The sequence below is a fragment of the Anoplophora glabripennis genome, unplaced genomic scaffold (assembly GCF_000390285.2).
Source record: "Anoplophora glabripennis isolate ALB-LARVAE unplaced genomic scaffold, Agla_2.0 scaffold106, whole genome shotgun sequence".
In the NCBI taxonomy this organism is placed as follows: domain Eukaryota; kingdom Metazoa; phylum Arthropoda; class Insecta; order Coleoptera; family Cerambycidae; genus Anoplophora; species Anoplophora glabripennis.
Genome location: NW_019416398.1, coordinates 997280 through 1019411, shown reverse-complemented (window position 1 = coordinate 1019411; position 22132 = coordinate 997280). Strand labels below are relative to the sequence as shown.

At 31.9% G+C, this 22132-nt stretch overlaps 1 protein-coding gene across 4 annotated transcripts in view; it reads right to left on the bottom strand.

Moving 5' to 3' along the window:
* LOC108904109 (sodium/potassium-transporting ATPase subunit alpha) overlaps positions 1–22132 on the bottom strand; it is an 80438-nt gene that overhangs the window by 57717 nt on the left and 589 nt on the right. The window contains exon 1 of one of the 4 annotated variants that reach the window (XM_018706538.1): positions 5977–6115. The exons of the other annotated variants lie outside the window; for them this stretch is intronic. Within the exon in view, the coding sequence (XP_018562054.1) occupies positions 5977–5997 (21 nt within the window). The 5' untranslated portion in view covers positions 5998–6115. Of the gene's footprint in view, positions 1–5976; positions 6116–22132 lie in introns of those variants that run through there. 4 annotated transcript variants of the gene reach the window in all.

Below are 22132 nucleotides of genomic sequence, written 5' to 3'. Positions count from 1 at the left end.
ATTTAATATTGTAAAACAATTTTCAACTACCCGAATGTTTTAATATCACAAACTGTGGAATAGCGAACTGTATTATGAAATATGTAGGGTTTGAAATATCACCATTCAGAACAAATTAGATTCCTAATTTAAAATATACTCCCCAAAACACCATAAATATATTGGTTCTAACAACATATAACCTGTTCATTAAAGCTACATAAATGAAGTTACTATTTTCGCAATGTAATTAATTATGTCAAAATTATTTTCAAAAGTTATTTTACGGAGTCTTATATTGAAAAACGTAGAAAGCTTTAAAATTAAATATTTCCTGGACACTTCAAAAATATGCATGTAGTAGATAAAAATAAATAAAACTGCAACTAAAAGTATTATTAAAACGTAAATGAATATACACGCAAGTAGGTATTCGAAAACAATTATTGTAAGTACCTATTTTATATACAATTATATAGGTAAAAAACTTTTCAATATTTTGTACAGAAATAAATAATTCTAATATTCTGTTGAAAAACTTCTCTAATCTTTCCATAATTTAATATTTTTTTTGTAGGTTGCTATTTTTAATATACTTACAGATACATACAGGGTGATTCATTAACAATGGGAAAATCGGAAACTGAAAATACTACACGTGAAATGGTAACTATTGGCGCAAACATGACTTATCCGAAAGTTGATAGTTTCGGAAATACAGGGTGTTGAAAGTTAAAATTTTAAATCGTTTTTTTGCGATTATTCTGAAAATATGTAGGTTAGGAACTTGAATATATTCTTTTAAGCGACAAATAAGATGCGTGTTACAATTTCATCGTTGCTCACAGAGGGCCCCACATACGACCAATTTTACCGAAAATTTAGTTAATAACTTTTTACCCTGTATGTCTAACATGAAACTTGATTCAAAACCTGAAAGAGCAATCATTTTCCCATTAATTATGTACTCTTGTTTCACTTCGGTATCTCGATCCGTTTTCGAGAAAAATCGATTTAACGAACAATATGTTTTGATAATACGAGAAATTAAAAGCGAAACAAACTAAGTGTTTCTTCATGTTATTACAACAATTAACAATAAAACAAATGAAATACGTAATAATGATTTAAAGTAATTTTTCGAAGACTCCACCGTTAACACTTTACACAACGTTTTCTGAGAGATCTTCGAGTTTGAAACATATTGGGATTGAGTCCGACTTCGTTGGTAGCGATTTGTATTCTTTGCCATATCTCTTCACACGAACCAATAGATTCTTTGTAAACTCTCCCTCTCTCTCTCTAAATCCCTTTCATTCGAGACCAAAAAGAAAAATCAAGATGATTGAAGTCCGGACTTCTGGTTGGCCAAGCAAAAATGCTTACATGGCCAATCCAGCGATTGACATGTCTCTTCTTAAATAAAGTAGAACTTCTTCAAGCCGTGAAAACTTGCAAACAGAATTGCTTGCCTATCATTTTAATTATAAAATACAAAGTTTTATTCCAAGCAAGCAACACAAATTAACCCAGCGGGCTTGTGTAAACTTCTTGTATTTTGAACTAAAATGATAGGCATTCGCACTGGATTACTTGGTGATATAAATCATTTGTGTATTCTTGAATTTTGAATATAATTTTTAAGTACATTTTGCTAAGAAACTTACATTACTATCTACTTACTAGGTTGTTACATGAAACTCGTCTATTTAGTTGATGTAGACAGAATTTTGTTCATTTTCAAAGTTTATTTGAGTAGTTTGTTATACAGGGTGTCCCGAAATTGCATGCAACAAAATTTATTCATAGATTCTTAAGACAAATTTAGGGGACCCGTATTTTTTTCTTTTTGACAACTGGCCCCCTCTTTCGGAGTTACAGCCCCCTGAAATCTGCCCCTATGAAGTTTTTTTTATATCTCAAAACCATGTACGAGAATCACTAAATTTGGTACACAGGGGTTTTATGATATGTGGAATCTCACAGTGCTACGCTTTTTGGTGAGAAACCCCCTTAAGACACTTTTTCGTGGGCCCCCTTGTCTTTGGAACCACAAAAATTTGATCGCAAATTTGATTTGTTTGAAAATTATTAGTTAGCTAGAAAGCCACTGAATTTAGAAACTTTGTTTCTTGATATTTGTTTCGTAAAACGCAATGTTTTTGAGGAAAATGGCGAATCACGACATGCATTCGATCACATTCTGACATTTTTCTCGAAAACATTGCGTTTTACGAAAAAAGTATAAAAAGACACAAAGTTTCTAAATTTTATGGCTATAATTTTTAGGAAATTTAAATATGCGACCAAATTTTTTCCACATGTCATAAAACCTCTGTGTACCAAATTTAGTGATTCTCGTACAACAGGGTTCTGAGATATAAAAAAAATGTTACTCTTAGGGGCGGACTTCAGGGGACTGTAACTCCGAAAGAGGGGGCCACTTGGCAAAAATAAGAAATACGGGTCCTCTAAATTTGTCTTAAGAATCTATGACCAAATTTTGTTGCAAGAATTTCGGGACACCCTGTATAAAAGTTTTTTCAATTTACGTAAGTTTATAAAGAGATCTCACTGATTCTTGAAAAACAATAATTTTAACACAAAGACTCACATATTTTAAGTCTGGTTACTCTGACTCTAAGTCTGATTAGTTAGAGTTATTAGATCATACCGTAAAACAAACTAATTCTTCTTTCAATTTTGACTACGTTGATTTTTATCTAAATTTTAATTACGTTGATTTTTGTCTAATTGATTAAAGAGCTGAATTTTGTAAAATTTTCTAATTTTTTGATTTGTAACTCAGTATCAAAATAATCCCGCGATCCCGGAATTGACGAGGTATAATCCCGAAATCCCGGGATTAGAAATAAGGGCCGGGATCGAATTCCCTAATAGTAACTGTAAAAGCAAATCCACAATTGATTTTATGATTGTAATAGGTACATAAACAATTTTAGCTTATGATCGTCAATACTGTAATATTTGCGTTAACATTACGTTGCGATTAAAAAAATAGATAAATAAATACATAAATAAATAAATAAATAAATAAAATTGTAGAATTTTATTTAATGAAAATTGCTACTTTTCCAAGATTCTGCTTCTATCATAAAACTTTAATTTTTTTGAAGATGAGAAATACTGAAAACAATAAATACCTCCATGAAAGTATTTATATTCGAATTTAGTAGACTTTTCTCTTTAATTAAATAGATCATAGCCCACGTTTCATATTTCTGTCTAAAACTATCGATTTGCAAACATATTTACGCAAAGAATTAGAATTTTTTGACATGTCCTGTATGATCTTTATATAATTTACTGTTTGAAAACGAAACTGGCATATTATTGCATCCGCATTTCTAAAAACTGTGGTAGGCTTTTATTATCCTTGATCTTGATCACAAAATGATGTGCGTGCCCCTCTGATATGACGTCAGTTTACTAAATTTTAGTTATTATTAAAGGAAGGCGTACAGTAAATACGATTTACTAATTGAACTGAAATTGTCGATTATACTAATATGATGCAACAATTTGTTTGCAAGCGGATTCATCGTGCTTTATTTTCGTTTTTCAATACGATTTGTTTGAAAGGAGTGCCAAATATATCGATACACATAGAAAACTATTTAATTTAGCACAAAATAAATATTCAATAGTAATGCAAAGTGTAAGAAGATTGTTGTGGAAAATCATATATTTTGTAGACGTGTGTCTACAATTCGTTTTCAAATAACTAAAAAATGAGAAGTTCCATATTTTTTAAACTAATAAATGCAGATATGGTTCTGCAGTACATAACTTCCATTCACCTTCTACAATGGTTCCAAATGCTATATCGCCTTAGAGTGGAATTTTCCGCATTTAAGGCTGGTTTTTTGGTAAAAAAAATAGGGGGTGACGAAGCAGTTCTGAATTCGGATTCGGAGTAATAAAATATATATAAATATGGTCCCGCAGTCATTATCAGTCGGTGAAATATGGTGATGAAGCAATCCCATGAAGCTGGCCCATCTAGGTACAATTTATTTTTCGTATCTACCCATTATGTGTCAAAGGGGCAAACTTTTTGCTTTCACTAAATAGAAGGGTTTAGTTAGTCTTCTGACAACAGTTTTTTGTGGTACACGTTTCATTAAACTGTTGTTCCTAATCTCTAAAATGGATATTGAAAAGGGGCATATTCGTCATGTACTGCTTTCGGAATTTAAACAAGGCAAAATAGTAACACGGCGACAGCTAAAAAAATTTGCAGTATGTACGATGAAGGACTAATAACCAATTAGCCATTAGAAATTGGTTGTCAAATTCCGTTCTGGAAATACCAACCTTGAAGACAACCTTTTAAAGGCAATATTGGAGCACATCAATCAACAAGAGATAGCATAAAAGTTGAATATATCTCAATCAAATGTTTGCTGCCACCTGAAGAACTTAGGGCAAGGACTTAGAACTAGCAAGTTAGGAGTATGGGTGCCTTACATTCTGAGTGAACAGAATGAAGATGATCGCATGTCATTCGCCACAACGGGTGAAACGAGTAAAAATCGAGCCATTTTTAGATAGGATTATAAGAGGCGATGAAAAATGGGTTACCTATGACAATATCATTCGTAAAAGACAGTAGCTTGGTAAGGATCAACCACCTCTACCTGATTCGAAAGCAAACATCCATGGAAAAAAAATTTATTGTGTGTATGGTGGGATTGTCGAGGTATAATTCATAACGAGTTGTTGAAGTCAAATTTAACGATACTTTCAGAAGCTGCAACGAATGAAACAGAAACTTCATGAAAAGCGTCCTACACTCATCAATCGCAAAAGCGTCATTCTTTTTCCGGACAATGAACGACCACATACAGCAAGGATGACTCAAGAAAAAATTCTTGAGTTTGGATGGTCTGTTTTACCACATCCATCTTACTCCCCAGACCTCGCCCCGACAGATATCATCTTCTCTGTTCCTTACAAAACTTTTTGAATAGAAAAACTGATAAAAAACAGAAGTTAGTTATGACTCGACCTGGCTATATGTATAGGTTTAGTCTTTGGAGCAGACCACTTTTTTTTGTGTACCTGTTATTAATTAATTGTCAAATGAATTAAAAACAGTTAAAAATCCTATGCAAAATTTGCAAAAATGTGGATAAAGGAAGAAAACATTAATTAATAAATTAAACCTTTGACAACATATAACTATTTCACAGATAATTCGTTATTTTTTAATTTCTATTGCAGTACATATATGTTGTATTATATTTATTGCCGATGTACCTGCTACTGAATGTGTCTTATTATTTGCCACAGACAAGCACGTTGTGAGTTAAGTGGCAAATATTGTTTATTTAAATACTTTAAGCTCAAATCAGTTTTATGGTACTCATTGTATATGTAATATACGATCGTATGAATAAATTTTATTTATTATTATAAAGTCTCTTACTGTGAAGGTGCAGATGTATGTTGCTGTCATTACCTGTCTACTTTCATGATCATTACTTACTCTCACTGGAATTTCGGTTTATTGAATACTTATAGATTTCGCACCTCTGGCTTCTCTATGTTTATTTTCTGCTTTATCCTATTTTCTTTTTCAATATCCAACTACTTACAAATTGCCAAAAATGAATTCACAAAAATCATACAATAACAAAAAAAAAACAAAAAATAACAAAGGGTTGAGGCCTATTGAAAAAAGAGGCAATTAAAATGTATTTTAGGCACAACTCTAACGAAGATATTTCTTAAAATTTCAATTCTAAGTCCTATATATCTTCCACTTCAGGAAAGAAATGATAATATGCTTACCACTACGTGACTATGTGCTGTACACCAATCATGCAATAAATTGTTACGTGCTCTTTTATTAGTTAATATTGCGGAAATCTTAGATCAGTTAATGTCACAAGGGGAGATGCTTTAACCGCCGTTTGTAGAGAGAGGTCAAGCTTATAGGAAGATGTATTTTTCGGTTAAAAAACAACTTACGCCGTTGGTGTCATTCGACATTGTACACTTCGTGACGTGGGAAACCGGCACAACCCTTCACTTCGAATAAAAAATTGTACGATTGTCTAGAAATGGAGAGGAAACTAATACTTTATGGCCGCAAGCGAACAGAGCGAGACACAGGAGCGGACTAAATGGACCGCTCTCCGTTATGGCGAATCTACACAAATAATTATGTCAATTATTCAGTGTATTATGTGCCATTAACGATTTATTTTATTAACAAAACAGTTTGCGAGTAGCTCCAAACACACAATGACTGTACAGAGGCGCAAAGCGAATTGCACGTTGTAAGATAAGATAAAAAGTAGGAGTTTTGTTTTAAACTCTATAGTCCTTCAGTAAAGCAGAAAAATAAGTTTATATTAAATGTAAAGTAGAGAATTACATTATCTTATAAGTTTACCAGTGACGGAAAAATGTCAGATCTGTATTGCTCTCTTCACAAAAAATTTCCGGGATAATAATCATTAAAGCAAATTGTATACATTTAGTGTACAGAATTCATATAATTGTTTAGTTCAATCGATTTCACAGGAAGTTTAAAGAGTTCATGGAATTCAGGTTACTTGACGAGAATTTGTAGATATATTTAAAATTTAGTACAAAGTATACTTAGTAACTTCAGAAATAATATAAAAGTTTTATTAAATATCTATATTTACATTAAAAAAAAACAAAAATTATTTTCAAAATGTTAGGCAGAATTAGTGCCTCTTAGATTTTTAATATGAAGTAGGCATAAATGTTAAATATATGTATATGAAAATATTCTGTATTCACGGAATTTGACATACTGCATGGGAATTTATTGATGCTAATATATTAATAAAACAGAAACAACAAATTTGAAATTAAGTTTGTATAAAAAAATATTTTGAGCTATATATTCATGAAGTTTGACATACTGGGCCAGATTTTTAATAAAATAACCCCTAGTGATTTTCCGAAAAAAAAAACGCAGCAGGCATTACCAATTGAATCGTAACAAATTAATAACAAAAACAAATGCAAAAGGACCTACAAGAATTAAGTCAGAAATACATATTCATGTCATGCTTTTTACGGTTCTATGCTAACAATTTTGTTGGGATTCAAGTTTAAGAGTTCCCAGTGAGGACGTTATGGTTGAAAAAAATATAACGTTTCAAATTACACGAATTCTCAATCACACGTTAAAAAACGTAAAATATTTCAACGAAATAAAATTTTTCTTCGACAGCGACGATGCCCTGTATTTAAAAATGGCACCCGATGTTATACACAACGTTCACTTTATATATTCCAATGGAGTAAACAGTTGCTCGCAGCTACGGCGTGATCGTAAAAGTACACAGGGTACGACCCTGTGTACTTTTTAAGAAAGTGGAAATATTTCCTCGGGAGAAGCAAAATGAAACTTACTAATAAAGGTGGTTCACCTAGATCGCCAGATCTGAATACACTAGACTTCTTTATTACAAATTTGGTATATGCAGAACCAGTTCAGATCTTACAAGTTATACAACAACGAATAGAAGAAGGCCATAACACAATTAGAGCCCAATCAGGGCTACTTGAGAAGGCACGTATTTCATTTTTAAGATGTGCAGTATTTATTGAAATTCATTTAATTTATAATAATTTGTATAAGATGAATTCAAAGGAAACGAGTTCAACGAGTATAATATTCAGAAGTGATGATATGTTTTAAAACTACATTTTGCAAGTTTCTCGAAACCGGCAAGTCATATCGAGAAGAAATAAGAATGCCATTTTTAATTTACGCCCCTATTATTTCATTAATCACCGTCATAATCAAATAGTGCAGACTTAATAAATAAATATTACTTGATTCCAAAAATGTCCATGAGGCAAGTAATACACGATGTAAAAATCCGTTATATTGAAAGATACAATGTCCAAAATATATATTTATTTATTTAAGATAAAACCTAACAGACTTTGCACCCAGTTACAGAATAACTTTCAACTGAATTTTTGTAAATATATACACATGTTAATATGAAAACAGAAACTAAACAGAAAATTAAAAGTGTGAAAATAAAATACCTTATAGAGTACAAGTTTAAAAAAACTTAGCGCTTGAATTTTTTTATCAAAATCAAGATATATTTCTTTCATCTTCAAAAAGTGTAGGTTAATATCAGACATTCGTTTCATAACTGTCGAATTTATAAATTTGGTCTCTTTCCACTCCAGATTCGTCTATATACAGAGTCGGAAAGTCCCCATGGTTCATCGGCCGTTACGTGAAAGCGATAAAGAAAGTCATAGAAATCCGTCGCTCTCACGTAACGGCCGATGAACCATGGGGACTTTCCGACCCTGTATTTGCAAACGATACCACACTTGGTTTTCTCTTGTTTGTTTCCAAATTATTTTGGCTATTTCTCGTATTTTAATATCTGTATCAGTTCCAGTTGAACCTAGGATGTCTACAATTTTTCCTTTCCATTTTGCAGATTTCTCTATATGTATATACGTAAGAGATTATTGTATTTTTAGTTGTCAAAAAGGAGTAAAAATTGGATGTTTTGTTATCAAAAAACCGTTCTGTATAAAACTGAATAATTTGGTATTTAGATGAAAATCCATCATAGACCATCATACGACATATCAGTACAGTCAGAAAAATGTGCTAAATTTAAAAATTAGGTATTCAAGGGAAAAACAAAAGTTGAATATTTTTTCTCTGCCCTTATAAAGCCATTGCTAATAGACTACAACTACATATCGAATCACTACGAAAATGTGTTCTAATACCTAACTTCAAAGGTCTACTGGTTTCTATTTTTATTAAAAAAAAAAAAAATACGGGAATCTTAATTTTTAGTTTTCCGTCCATAACTTCAAAACGAAATAAGGTAAAATTTTTGTCCCCATTTGGCTAACATAAATCTTGACATAACCGAAATCAAGAAACTAATATACTCTAAGACAACTAAAACGATTTTTTATATTTTACCACATTCATTGCATTAAAAACCAGCCTCCTTTAAAAAGAATTCAAGGATGCCACCCACCTAAGAAATTTTTAAGCGAGCTGTACACGAAAATTTTCCCGTTGACGCATATTTTTAATGATACACTTCCGCAAGGATACAATTGTGGCAGTTCCCGCTTTTATTCAGAATCTTCAAGATGAATCTAGTATATATTAAATTAGAAAATTAGAGTTAATCGAATTAGTCTGGGAAGAGATCAAACATTATTGCACTGAATTCCGTGAGACAGATTTTATGTAAATTTGTATTAAACACGTTACAGATATAATAAGAGAGTTAACAGCATAAATTATATACATGCATTACTAACTACAATTTGAAATATGTAATATGTATATTTATTTACATAGTTATTTTTCTTTAAATTGCATAAATAGCCGAGTTATAATTTGTTTTATTAAACTGCACTTAAGCTCTTTTAGTCTACACTTTTTGCACCAGCTGTACCAATCAACCAACTAACCAAACAGAGTGGCAGAGTGAACTAATGGAAAATAATATTGTAAAAACAGATTAATTTCTGACTTTGCGACGTAGTATTTTAACAAATTTTGTTACAAATTACGATATTTTAATGTCTTATTAAGTATTAATTAATACTGGTAGGCAGATAAGCGAGTTACTGATTTTAAGTAAAAGTAATTTACTAAATAATTATATTTGCTGTTTTGTACATAAGAAAAAATAAATGTACTTGTTAATCAGATTTGAAATATATTTTCAAATCATTTCATGTTTTTAATAACAATATGTAGTATTCGATACTAATTTTTTGAAAGCACTTTTAGTTCGTGCAATCAATAATCTTTGATGTCTGGTTTAAGTGAACTACCTACATACCTAATATTAATCGACCTGATGTATTATAATAAAAAATGATTACAAGCCCCTTAATCGCGGAGCTTAGGCAACAAACAGTGCACGATTGACACTGTTCACTAAAAATTTCACCGAATCATTTTATTTCATTTATGTTTTTAGTCTCGATATACAAGATGTTTATTATACGGCAGTACATTTGGGGTTACAGTAACCTGTATGCAGCCGGGTAATTAAAATTACAAAAAAAAAATAATTTATTTTTCCGATAGAATTTGGGATAATAATATACTACATATAAACATGAACGGGAGACATACACGTCTAATTAGAACAGAAAACCAAAATTAAAAAAAAAAACCTGTCGAAATGGTCGAACTCTGACGTGTCACATAACTATGTTTTAATTCTCGTAATAATACAACTATGATAAAGAATACTAGCATAGCGAGAATCAGTGGCGGCTATTGACTTCTATACCAAGGAGGGCCGAATTTAGGTATAAAGTATTGAAAAAAAAAATGAATTTTAAGTGCTATATAGGGAAAATGTGTTCATTATTATTTTTTATAATGAAAGTCCATTCTACCGTCCGAAATAAACTTTTCAATTATTTTTCCATTAAAATTTGGTATTTCTCACTCCATTGATTTTTCGATAGTACCTATTACCTACTGTTAAGCTTCATTCACAACCAGCCAATTACAATTATAATTAGTACTTAGAATTAGTGGTAAAAGTTTGGCATGTGACTTTATACATGATTGTTCACAACCTTTAAATTAACGTTTCTACTTATATGTACTTACACTTACANATACCAAGGAGGGCCGAATTTAGGTATAAAGTATTGAAAAAAAAAATGAATTTTAAGTGCTATATAGGGAAAATGTGTTCATTATTATTTTTTATAATGAAAGTCCATTCTACCGTCCGAAATAAACTTTTCAATTATTTTTCCATTAAAATTTGGTATTTCTCACTCCATTGATTTTTCGATAGTACCTATTACCTACTGTTAAGCTTCATTCACAACCAGCCAATTACAATTATAATTAGTACTTAGAATTAGTGGTAAAAGTTTGGCATGTGACTTTATACATGATTGTTCACAACCTTTAAATTAACGTTTCTACTTATATGTACTTACACTTACAGTTAGAATTAGTACCTTGCAAAGTCCAAGTTTTTGCCACTAATTGTAATTGAAAAATACTTGCGCGTGCGCGCTTGTTGTCATTGTCGTAAAGAAATGAGTAAATGACAAATCACCTAACCTTAAATATGGTGAATGTTTGTTTATATTAAATTTGTTTGTTTAAATTATTATTGTGCAATAAACTATGTTTCCGAGACGAAAGGCGCCGTTCCGGCGAAAAATACTTGACCTTTACTGTAAATTAATTTTCGCTAGAATTCGACCTTCTGAATGATTAAAACATGTTAATTTTCACCCTATGTCTAATATTAATTCTAATTACTAATTGTAATTGTAATTGGCTGGTTGTGAATGAAGCTTAAATCTGTCTTAAGAATCAATTTAAACTTTTACAATCTTTTAAAAAACACACAAAGAGCAATACGGAAGTAACAAAATTTTACACCACACCTGAACAAATTACATTTAATAAAAAAAAAAGACGTGAATAGCTAATATTTAGTTAAGGTTAGACTAAACAGAGCTGAAACTCCATAGTACATATGCGTTACTCCCACTCTGTCTTACACTGATGCGCGACGGTAACCATGACCACCTCCGTAAACATTTTACAGATGTAGGAGCAAGCTATGCGGAGCACACGTATTCAGGTTTTTTTTTTAACAAATTTTGCAAGTCGACTTAAATTGATTGCACATTACAAATTTAACATTTCCATTTGAATGTGTTTCAAATTTTAAATTACATTTTTTATTATGAAAATTTCCAGGGATCTCCCGCACCAGCCGCCACTGTCCAGAATGATACCTTCCGTATTGTTTTAGGCAGATGTCTACGCTTTTTAGCTTGCCGTGAGTATATAGAAGACACACATCAGATTTATTGTATACTTTTTCAAACAAATATTAAATGTTTTGTATCACTGTTTATTACGCAAAAATGATATACATTTTTAAGTGAGGCCTAGACCACAGGCTTGTTATGAATTCTATAACTAGGTATTAAGGAAAAGAGAAAAGAGAAGTCAGAAGAAAGATACATAAAATATATTTATCAATATACAGAAAAAATATCAATGGCTTCAGAAGAATCCCCATAAGCTAACAACTGAAGTTTAGTATTACATCTAATAGTAGTAATAGTAATATCTAATGGCATTTTGATAATCACAGCTACTTGGGTAAAAGTTGAGGTACCTCTGAAAAATTATAGATATATCTACTTATTACTTTTTCTCAAAGCAAACTATTAGGCAACATTCTAAGGACAACCAGTTAGTACATTTAAAATCTGGTGGATGATCGAGAAAAAAGTTTTCATTTAGATACTTTCGAGAACTACTCATTTCCCACACAAACACTGAAAAAGATAAATTTTGGTTCCATTCATCTCACCATTTTACAGTTGCACCATTAACTTATCAATAGTGCTTTATTTTTTAATTGCACTCAACAGACGTGGAAAAAATGTGCATTCAAGTTCTGCTGGAAAAAAAATCTAATTTTTTTGAGGGATTTTAGTTCCCATGTATATAGTACATTAGTAAAAGACATATGTTCCTTTTGTAACCAACCAGTGATCTGTTTAGGTATTCCTGTGGAAAATTGGCACTTCCCAAAACAATTAAGACAAAAGTTTTTTTTGGATCATCCGCTAAAACATGTATATTAGTCACGGCAAACTAAAAACTCAAACAGCAAAACTTAAGCACTGTGTTAATAATTACATGAAAATAGAAAATCCACCACCCTTACGCAGACGGCCCTGATCATACGTCATAAAGCATAAACCTTCGGGACAATAAAAGTAGGCAATATATTTTTAGTATAGAACTTTATTTATGCAGAGGATGAATTAGCATTTAACATCATAAATTTTTAACATCCGGTATAAGGAGTATTCATAAAGATATTTTAAGAAGTTTTTTATTTGTGATATATTTCACGACATAATTTCCCTTTTATGGCAACTTTACGACAGTAGCAAACATGTATTGGAATAATTTTATTAGTATTTACAAACTCTTCCATTTTGTATGAGTATAACTAGATTTTAGAACCTTGTAAAAAAACATAAAACAAACATAGACAAATCCTATAATGGGATGTATGCATCAAAAAAAGTGTAATGTTTTGTCACTACAAGCTCAAGCTATTTTGTTAATAACTTCTTACACGAGGTTTGATCAAATAGTAAAGGGAATTTTCAAATTGCGCGTGTCGTATCTTGTCTATCGAGTGTTTTTTTTTGTGTATTGGTAGCACTGTTAGTGACGTACCTGTCAATTTGTGGTGATATGTCGGGTCAGAGAGTGTCTGACATTTTGTGTTAAAAATAGAAATGTTACAGAAGGCTTTTGGATCTATGCCAGCCATGAGTCTATCGATGATACAAATGTTTTCAGGAAGGCCAAGATAACTTCCAAGATGAGGCGAGATCTGGTCAAATGTAAAGGTCCTTTTAACCGTTTTCTTCGACTACAATGGAATAGTTCATCACAAGTATTTACGGCCCGGTAGTGCAGTTAACAAGTACTACCTACAAGTTTTGCGCAATTTGTGCGAGGCAATCAAGAGAAAACGACAAGAATACGAGAGACATCTCGTGGATTTTGTACCACGACAACGCACCGGGGCATACCGCTTACAAAATGTCTGGACTGTAACTCATCTCTTATCTCTCTATTAATAAATTAAAGGAGATAGAATATAATTGAACTTCCTATTAACAGATGGCACAATTAAGGCATAGTTTAGAACGCCACAACTGTCCGCTAAATTCGTTTCACTTTTATATTTTTTTTATATAGTGATGTCAAATAAAAATTAAAAAATCATTCGTTTTGCCACACTATTTTATTTTATAGTAATGTGTGAAAATGTGGCAAATACCCCATTTTTAGTCGCAGCTTAAAGAATTTATAAAACAATTTGTTTGTAAAACATTTATTAACAGACCTTTAACAATTTTTTAATGTAAAATCAGTTTCAATTAAAAAACATAATATGCTGTAACTTTAAATTTTATTATGGAAACCCCTGAATAACTCGTCAGGAGTTTTAGGATTTTTCCCTGGCTATTCAATGGCGCCCCTGTATTTGACCTTGACCTTCAAGGTCATTTCAAGGTCAACATTTATTTTTCAAATGGGAACCCCTATTTTTTATTGCGGATTTGGAAAGAGCAGGAAATTTTACGTCCAAATATGGTCGTGACCATGACTTTGACAATGACCTTCAAGGTCAAATGTGAGTCGACTTCCCAAAGTCCCGATACGGCAGAACTTTCGAAAAATGCATTTTGGGAAAAAATGTTTCAAACAAAAGTTTTAGGATTTTTCCCTAGATATGGCGCCCTTGTATTGAACCTTGACCTTGACCTTCGAGGTCATTTCAAGTTCAAAATTGTTTTTTCAAATGGGAACCCCTATTATTTATTGCGGATTTGGAAAGAGCAAGGTCATTGTCAAAGACCATTTTTGGACGTAAAATTTCCTGCTCTTTCCAAATCCGCAATAAAAAATAGCGGTTCCCGTTTGAAGAAACAATTTTGACCTTGAAATGACCTCGAAGGTCAAGGTCAAGGACGAATACAAGGGCGCCATTGAATAGCCAGGGAAAAATCCTAAAACTTTTGTATTTATCATTTTTCAAGAAAATGCACTTCTGACGGGTTATTCAGGGGTTTCCATACTTTTGTGCCACCTGTATGTTATTATCGATTTACTGTAACCTCTTCTGGGTTATATGCATACATGGTTATATGCATACATGATTGTATGATTGATTGTAATTGACCGATCTTTGTCAACTCTCTTCAAACATTTCAATAAAAACTAATAGACAGTTTAAAAATGGTGTCGATTGAAATTGTTCGGGTAGGTGTAAAAATAAGGGCTATTAAGGAAAGCTGAAAAATAATAAGTATTCAATATGAACAAGAAACAGAAAAAATGATACACTTTGTACGTTCTGTCTCATCTACGTATAAAACATAACTCTGTAGATAGACATCCAAATACCTAAATCGTTCGTTGATTGTCTCTTCTATGTTCTCAGAACAGATAAGATCGAAACCGGTGATTCTGCTGATAAATTGTTTTAGCTATTTGCTAGATATTGGGGGTTTATTCAATCAATTTTGGACAGGGCCGCATAGGAGTTATTTCGCATAATATCATTAGTTAAAATATATAGATTAAATGGGTCAAACTTTTGTTAATTCACCAAAGTTGATCAACTAAGTTATAAAACAAAGGTCAAGATCAATTTCCATTTATCAACTAAAACTGATTCCTGAGAACGTCCATCAAGTGGATGAAATTGGGAAGGTTGTTAATTATATTACATTTAAAATAGGTACGCTTCATTAATCGACAAAATTGTCCCATTTGGGTTTCAGAAAATCCACGAGTGATTGTTGAGAAACAAACGCATCCACAACGTGTCACTGTTTGGTGCGGATTTTGGACTGGAGGTATCATCGGACCATTCTTCTTCGAAAATAACAGTTAATGGTACTCGCTATCGCGACATGATAATCCATTTTGTGCCTAAGATACGAATGTAGACGACATATGGTTTCAACAAGACGGTGCCACATGCCACAAAGCTAGACAATTCTACTACTGTATGATTCATTTCTTGGTCGTGTAATTTCCCGTTTTGGTGATCAGAACTGGCCGCCCAGATCATGCGATTTAACGCCGTTGGACTTTTTTCTTTGGAGTTTCTTAAAGTCTAACGTTTATGCCAACAAGCCGACGACCACCCACGTCTTGAATGGAGAAATTGAGCACTGCATCAATGAAATTCAGCCACATTTATGCAAAACAGTCATGGGCAATTTGAGCAAAAGCCGTAGAGGTCATTTACCAGATATGCTATTCCATACATAACCCCATACTATATTCTTGAATCAATAAAATATTTACAATCTTTAAGTAAAAACCTGTGTTTTCTATCAAAATTATTTCTTGTATCAATTTCTGGGATACCTTTTACTTAAGCAAAATTTTAAAAATATGTTTATCGTTAACCATATTAACGTGATTTTTTTTTAAATTTGTATAAATGTCGTTTTTAAAATATTTCAGAATTTAGAAAATTAATAATTTAATCCATTGCACAATTAAGACTTCTGTATTTAAAGTGGTCCAAAAATAATATCCTCATTTTATAACGTATACTTAGAAAACGCCCTGAATTAGTATTTGCACTTCCTTTACTCCCATATTTTACATTATAAAATTTTTTATTTTTTTCGTAGCGTGTTTAATTTAGATACGGCTGCGAAAATATATTTTCTTCATTTACATACTTCCGTTTATAGAATAAGTAAGTATTTACATAGAAACTTCATTGTAGGAGAATTTGTTAAACAAATTGATCTCTATATGTATAGTGCAGTGAAAACCTCGTTTTCCTCAGTAAATACCACTCTAAAAATCTAGATAAGGGAAATCTGAAATGATTAAATAACAATGCGTTTCCAAATGGTACGGCGCCTAGCAGACTGCTGTAGGACGCCCTGGTCATTGGCGCACTATGATTTTGTTCAATGGCATATAATTCTACTGAATATAAAAAGCTGTTTTAAAAGGTATATTGTGCAAAGCAAATTGAAACTGCTATTTTAACCAACGAGTACGTATTTTAGAAACAGTGAAGTTAGATTTCAAATTTACTTTGGTAGGGATATATTATCTGAAAGAAAATCGATGCTATCAGAACAAAGAAAAGGTTTATCTTTTAATATACAGGGCGAATCAGAACTTACCCAACAAAAAATGTTGGATGTGCAGGGGACTCTTACAAATACAATTTTGTAAAAAAAAATCAAAAAGGGCAGTTCGAAAATGATTCTGTACGGCACTGGAAACTGGTCCACTGTAAAACCTGACCTCGCACAATGCGACCGGCATGGCGGCAGTGTGATAAAAGCGGACCAAAACTGAAATGATTTTCGCAAGGAAAGAAATAAATAGAATTTTACAGCACCTATTTTATATCAGCAAACTCAACTACTTTTGCCGTTACTGTTATTATTAATTAAAAAAATTAATTTGTGGTTTTAAATAACAACATAATTTGACGTAACTAATGTTACAACTGTTCAAAATTTTATCCACCGACGTGTAAACACATGTAGGTCCGTCTTATTCAGTTTCTACGAACTAACACAAATGTTGTCTTGCTTCACCATAACACAAATGCTTCACCATAATGCAAAATATTGTTTTGCTTCACTATAAATTAAAACGATATCCATCAACTCCGAGTTGCTATACATGCAAGCCATTTTTGACACTAACTATTAAAAAACTATTGTAAACACCACGGATAACACTAACGCAACGACGATTGTAAAATCGGATTTCAGTATTCGGAGTCAGTGAGGCCACGTGGCTCTCCTCGCGTATTGTGAATAACGCTAGGGTCTACAGTTGTCCAGCTAGGTAATGGTTGAATGTACTACAACTTCAATAATTTTGTTCTCGGAAACTATAAGGATTTTACAAAATATTTTTTAAGATATTGATTCCATTTCTCATGCCGCATCTATTCCGAAATCTTTTTGGATAAGTTGTGAATCATCCTGTATATGACTTACAATAAGCAGGTCGTCAATGGTTTAAAAAGTTAGAGACAACTTAAGAAATTTGAACTATGATTCGCAGGTCCATGCATATGCACATTATAAATGACAATTTAATCACTACATTTTCGAAAAATGGATGTCTACATGAAATTAAACAAAGTTTAATTGATTATATCAACATGTATTAACAAGAAAATAGTTCCATTTTTTGCAAAACAAACCAAGTATATGAACGAACTCCTTAAAAACTAAGAACTAAGAAAAAGCAAAGCTACTGAAAATTACTCTATCGCTCTTATAGCTCCGTTAATGTATGTATTTGGCCATAGCAACTCAGTCAGTTTAATAACTGTTTTCCAGATGGAATGAAGCAAAACAAATATTAAGATTCCTACAAGATACCAAAAATTTAGCGATGGCATATAAGGCGAGAAAACTAGAAATAATTCCAGATACAGGTTGGCGAGCACGTGGTAACCGTAGAAAATCATATCTGGTCTTTGTTTTATTTATGCAGGTGGCACAACTTAACCAAATTCATCTTATCCACGAGATTCAGTTGCGCAGTGGAATCGTTACCAGATTAGCACCGGAGCTCATTCTCTGTCTGAACCTACTGCCCTACTATTATGGTCTCCTGTCTTTGTCTATCTCATCTTGATCTATGCATCATGAGTTAGGTCAAGCTGTACAATAAGATGGTAATCGAAAAATAAATTTCTATAATTTTGGTAAATTTGTAAAAATTAAAATAAAGACGATGCCTAAAAAACCTCCCTATACAAAATTTCATAAAAATATATTAAAACGGAAACTGTCTTAAAAAAAAGATCTGTAATTTGTAAGGAAGCAACCTCATTCAGCTTTTTTCCAAGACAGCTATCCCTTTTCGGTTCCTGGTAGCCCCTATGCAAGAAATAGGTAGGTATTTCCAACATATTTACCACATAATCGAAATAAAGTATTATTTTAGGACAAATTGTAACAACGCTATCAGTAACCTATTTAACATATTTGTAAATACTTTATCTGAATGTTCATCTACCGATATTTGTCAAAAACTATTCTGTTAAATAACTAGGTAGTATAAAAAGGAGCTGCTACAAATCGATATAAAATTAGTTTATTCAATATTTGTGATACATTGGTACGCTCGTGGGGTTTTCCACAAACTCGCGACATCTATTGATCGCCTTTCCAAGGACGTTTCGAGGTGGAAATACGGCCTTCATTTCGACATGAAATTATTATTATCTTCACGCGTCTATTTGTATTTTCTTCAGCTCGCAAAAATATAATCCTAACAAGACAGGAAAAAGACATAAATATTATATCGGTGATAGCATTAAAATTGCATTCGTGTCTAGGTGTTTTTAAAGCAAAGTATGCTAATGTTGTAGGTCAGCATTTACGAATTGATGGAAATTGTATTTGTTCAACCGTTGACATTGCATGCCATAAACTAGGATTGGCATTGCAATCCAACTTGTCAAACAATAAGTCTGTCGGTTCGGATGCAAAGCTTCCTGTGAATGGATAGGTATTTTTCGTTTAACTCTCAAAATTCAGGAAATAAACTTTTCTCAAATTGTCGTTGGCGTGATTCACGTCTCGCCGCCCGCCGCCGTTCCACTAACACACATCTAACAAACATAAATGATGTACACTTAGCACTCAATGAATTAAGTACATGATAGCGCTGAATTGTATAGCCTTGTGACGTCAAGAGGGGGCGAAAGGAAATACAAAAGTGTAATCATAAATCGTCGGGTTGGGTAGCATATTTATTCGTTTTTTTCGACAATAATGTTTACTGAAGATCAACAGAATATTCTTTATTGTAAGAATACATCAATACAAAATATCTACATTATACCATTTCTTCGCAACGTAACTAAGAGAATATACCTAAAAATCCACATCCTCACTTAAGAAGCAATTTTGTTGTTCACAACAACAAAGTAAGAAGAGGATTACACAAAACTTTTAAATATTTTTAATATTTTGAAAAAAAAATGTGGTGTCAATATGTCACTAGAGGTGTAAACTCTGCCCGTTTTGCCACGAAATGGCGATCTTGCATGTCAGATTTCACATTTGACAATACTTTTTGAAATTTAGATTTCAACTGAAACTTAAAATAAAAGATATTAGCCAAAAATATAATTCTATCGGTTGTCACAAGTGTCTATGAGTAGGTAGATACTTATCGCCAAAAACTTCTAAAAAATCTAAAAAAGGTGTCCCAGAATATGTGGGCAATCTCTCATATTTATACAGGAGACGTTAAAATAACAGGATGTTTCTATAAAAATTTCCTTAGAGGACCCCCTATGGAGGTACAGACCCTTAAAGGACGGCCCTGAAAATCGTTTTTTTTTTAATAACTTTTAAAATACTTTGTGTAATTTAATTATTTTTAATACAAAACAGGATCCAACAATCTTCAAATCGCAGAGCTAGGAAATGCATAACATTAGAAGGAGCTCATGTTGAACTGATATACAAAATTATGTACGTAATAAAAATCATATTAAACAAAAATAGTTTTTTTTCGAAAACTGTCCCTTTTATCGATATCAACCAAGAGTGCATGTTTAAGGTTCAAGCTATCTAAAAATATATTTGTACCTTTATCGTAAAGGATGTAAAAAAATTACATTGTGCTACAGCTAGTCCGTCCCTGGCAAACCACATAAGCCAAATTTTAAGGAATCTTATCTGTTGTCCAACGTATTAAAAAATAATTAAATTATACAAAGTAGGTATTTTAAGTTATTTAAAAAAATCGATTTTCAAGGGCGTCCTTTAGGGGCCTGTATCACCGTAGAGTGATCCTCTAGGGAAAATTTTTATAGGAACTTGTCATGTTATTTTAATGCCTCCTGTATAAATCCGAGAGATTGTCCACATATTCTGGGACGCCCGTTATAAAATATCCTCAATTCAGACGCTAGGCGTTAAATGGCGGCACAAATCAAAAGACGTCTTATCGCCACTGTCTTTTATATACTAACTTTTACGTTTTCTTGGAACTACAATAATAAAGGATTAACATCAGTTTTTTTATTGGACATTGCTAGTTCTTTTACCACCTGATAAATTTATTTGTCAGTTTAATTCTACATCTGTCTCAAAAAAATGTATGCATAAACACTTGAGAAAAAAACAGATTAATTGACAATTAAACTTATTTGACAGTTAAAAAAATTGTCCTTTAGTTAAATCAAGTTATTTTTTATAAATTGATTGTCACAACAGTAGTGTTTCATCTAAAAAAATTGAAAGGACTTATAATAATAAGTCTATACCTAGTGTTTTCGTAATCTTGGTGGAAAAAAAATTAAAATGTTTTCTTACAACCTATTCTTCAACGAATTGTTGTTTTTGACAGAATTTTAATTTCTAAGCACCTAGGTAATCAGTTTTATGGCAGACACGATAATTAATATGCCCAGTTTTGTGACAGGCCCTCACTCCATTTGTATGTAGGTAAATTTTTGTGATTTTTATCAATAAGTAGCTGACGCGATCACGTTGTTCTGTTCAAATTTCAATAAATTTGTCTTTGATTGTTTCGTGAATTTGTGAAAAGCTATTGAAAATGTGTAAAACAAAGTAAAAATTAAGAAATGAATGTTTGCATTTTTTTTCTAATTTTCCGACTTTCGTTTGTAATTGTCCCGATTTTTTTTTTCTGAAAACTTTTCCATAACGAACAAAACAAAAAAAGAATTACGCATATCCATCGTTCGAATCGTGAATTAAGGTTTTAAGTTCATACAAAAATGCCATGGAAAAAAGCACTGTTTTTCTCGAATTTTCCAATTTTCCGGGCAACTTTACTAATTTTTCTTTTCCTAAAAACCTTATTCGAGCTATTACGAAGATTTAAAAAAAAATAGCCCAATCGATCCAGCACGAGCAACATTTAATTTTTATTTATTTAGAAGTTGCAGCTTTGTGTAAAGTTTACTTAAATGTTAAGCAACGCTCTCTAAAATCCTGAATACAACTTGAACCTGAACTAACTGTTGTTAAATTGGTACATAAATAACAGTTAACAAAAAGTATTTGAAACTGTTCAAGTTCTTGATTCTAAATTCAATAGCGCATTAATAGTAATTAATTATTAAAAAAGGGATTTGTGAATTGTACACATTTAAGTATTCATATAATTGTAATCATAATAAGTACAGGAACATGTCTTTATGTTAACTTTAAAAGTAACAACTATTCTCGCACTTTTTTATAATATATCTACCAACCTACCGAACTACCTATGTACTTATTTCAATACTACACAATTCTCATACAACCACGGGTACTACATTCCTAAATTGACGAACTGTGTAATGAAATAAAATATAAATTAGAATACCTGCCTAATTAGTACCTTACAATTATATGAATATGATAAAGAAATAATAAAACTTGAGATTCTTGGTATTAAGTACCTACATATCTACTGAGGGTGTTTCTGATACGTGTTGTGTTGTTGGATATTAAATTAATGAATTAACACTAACCTCAACCGCACCTAGTCATT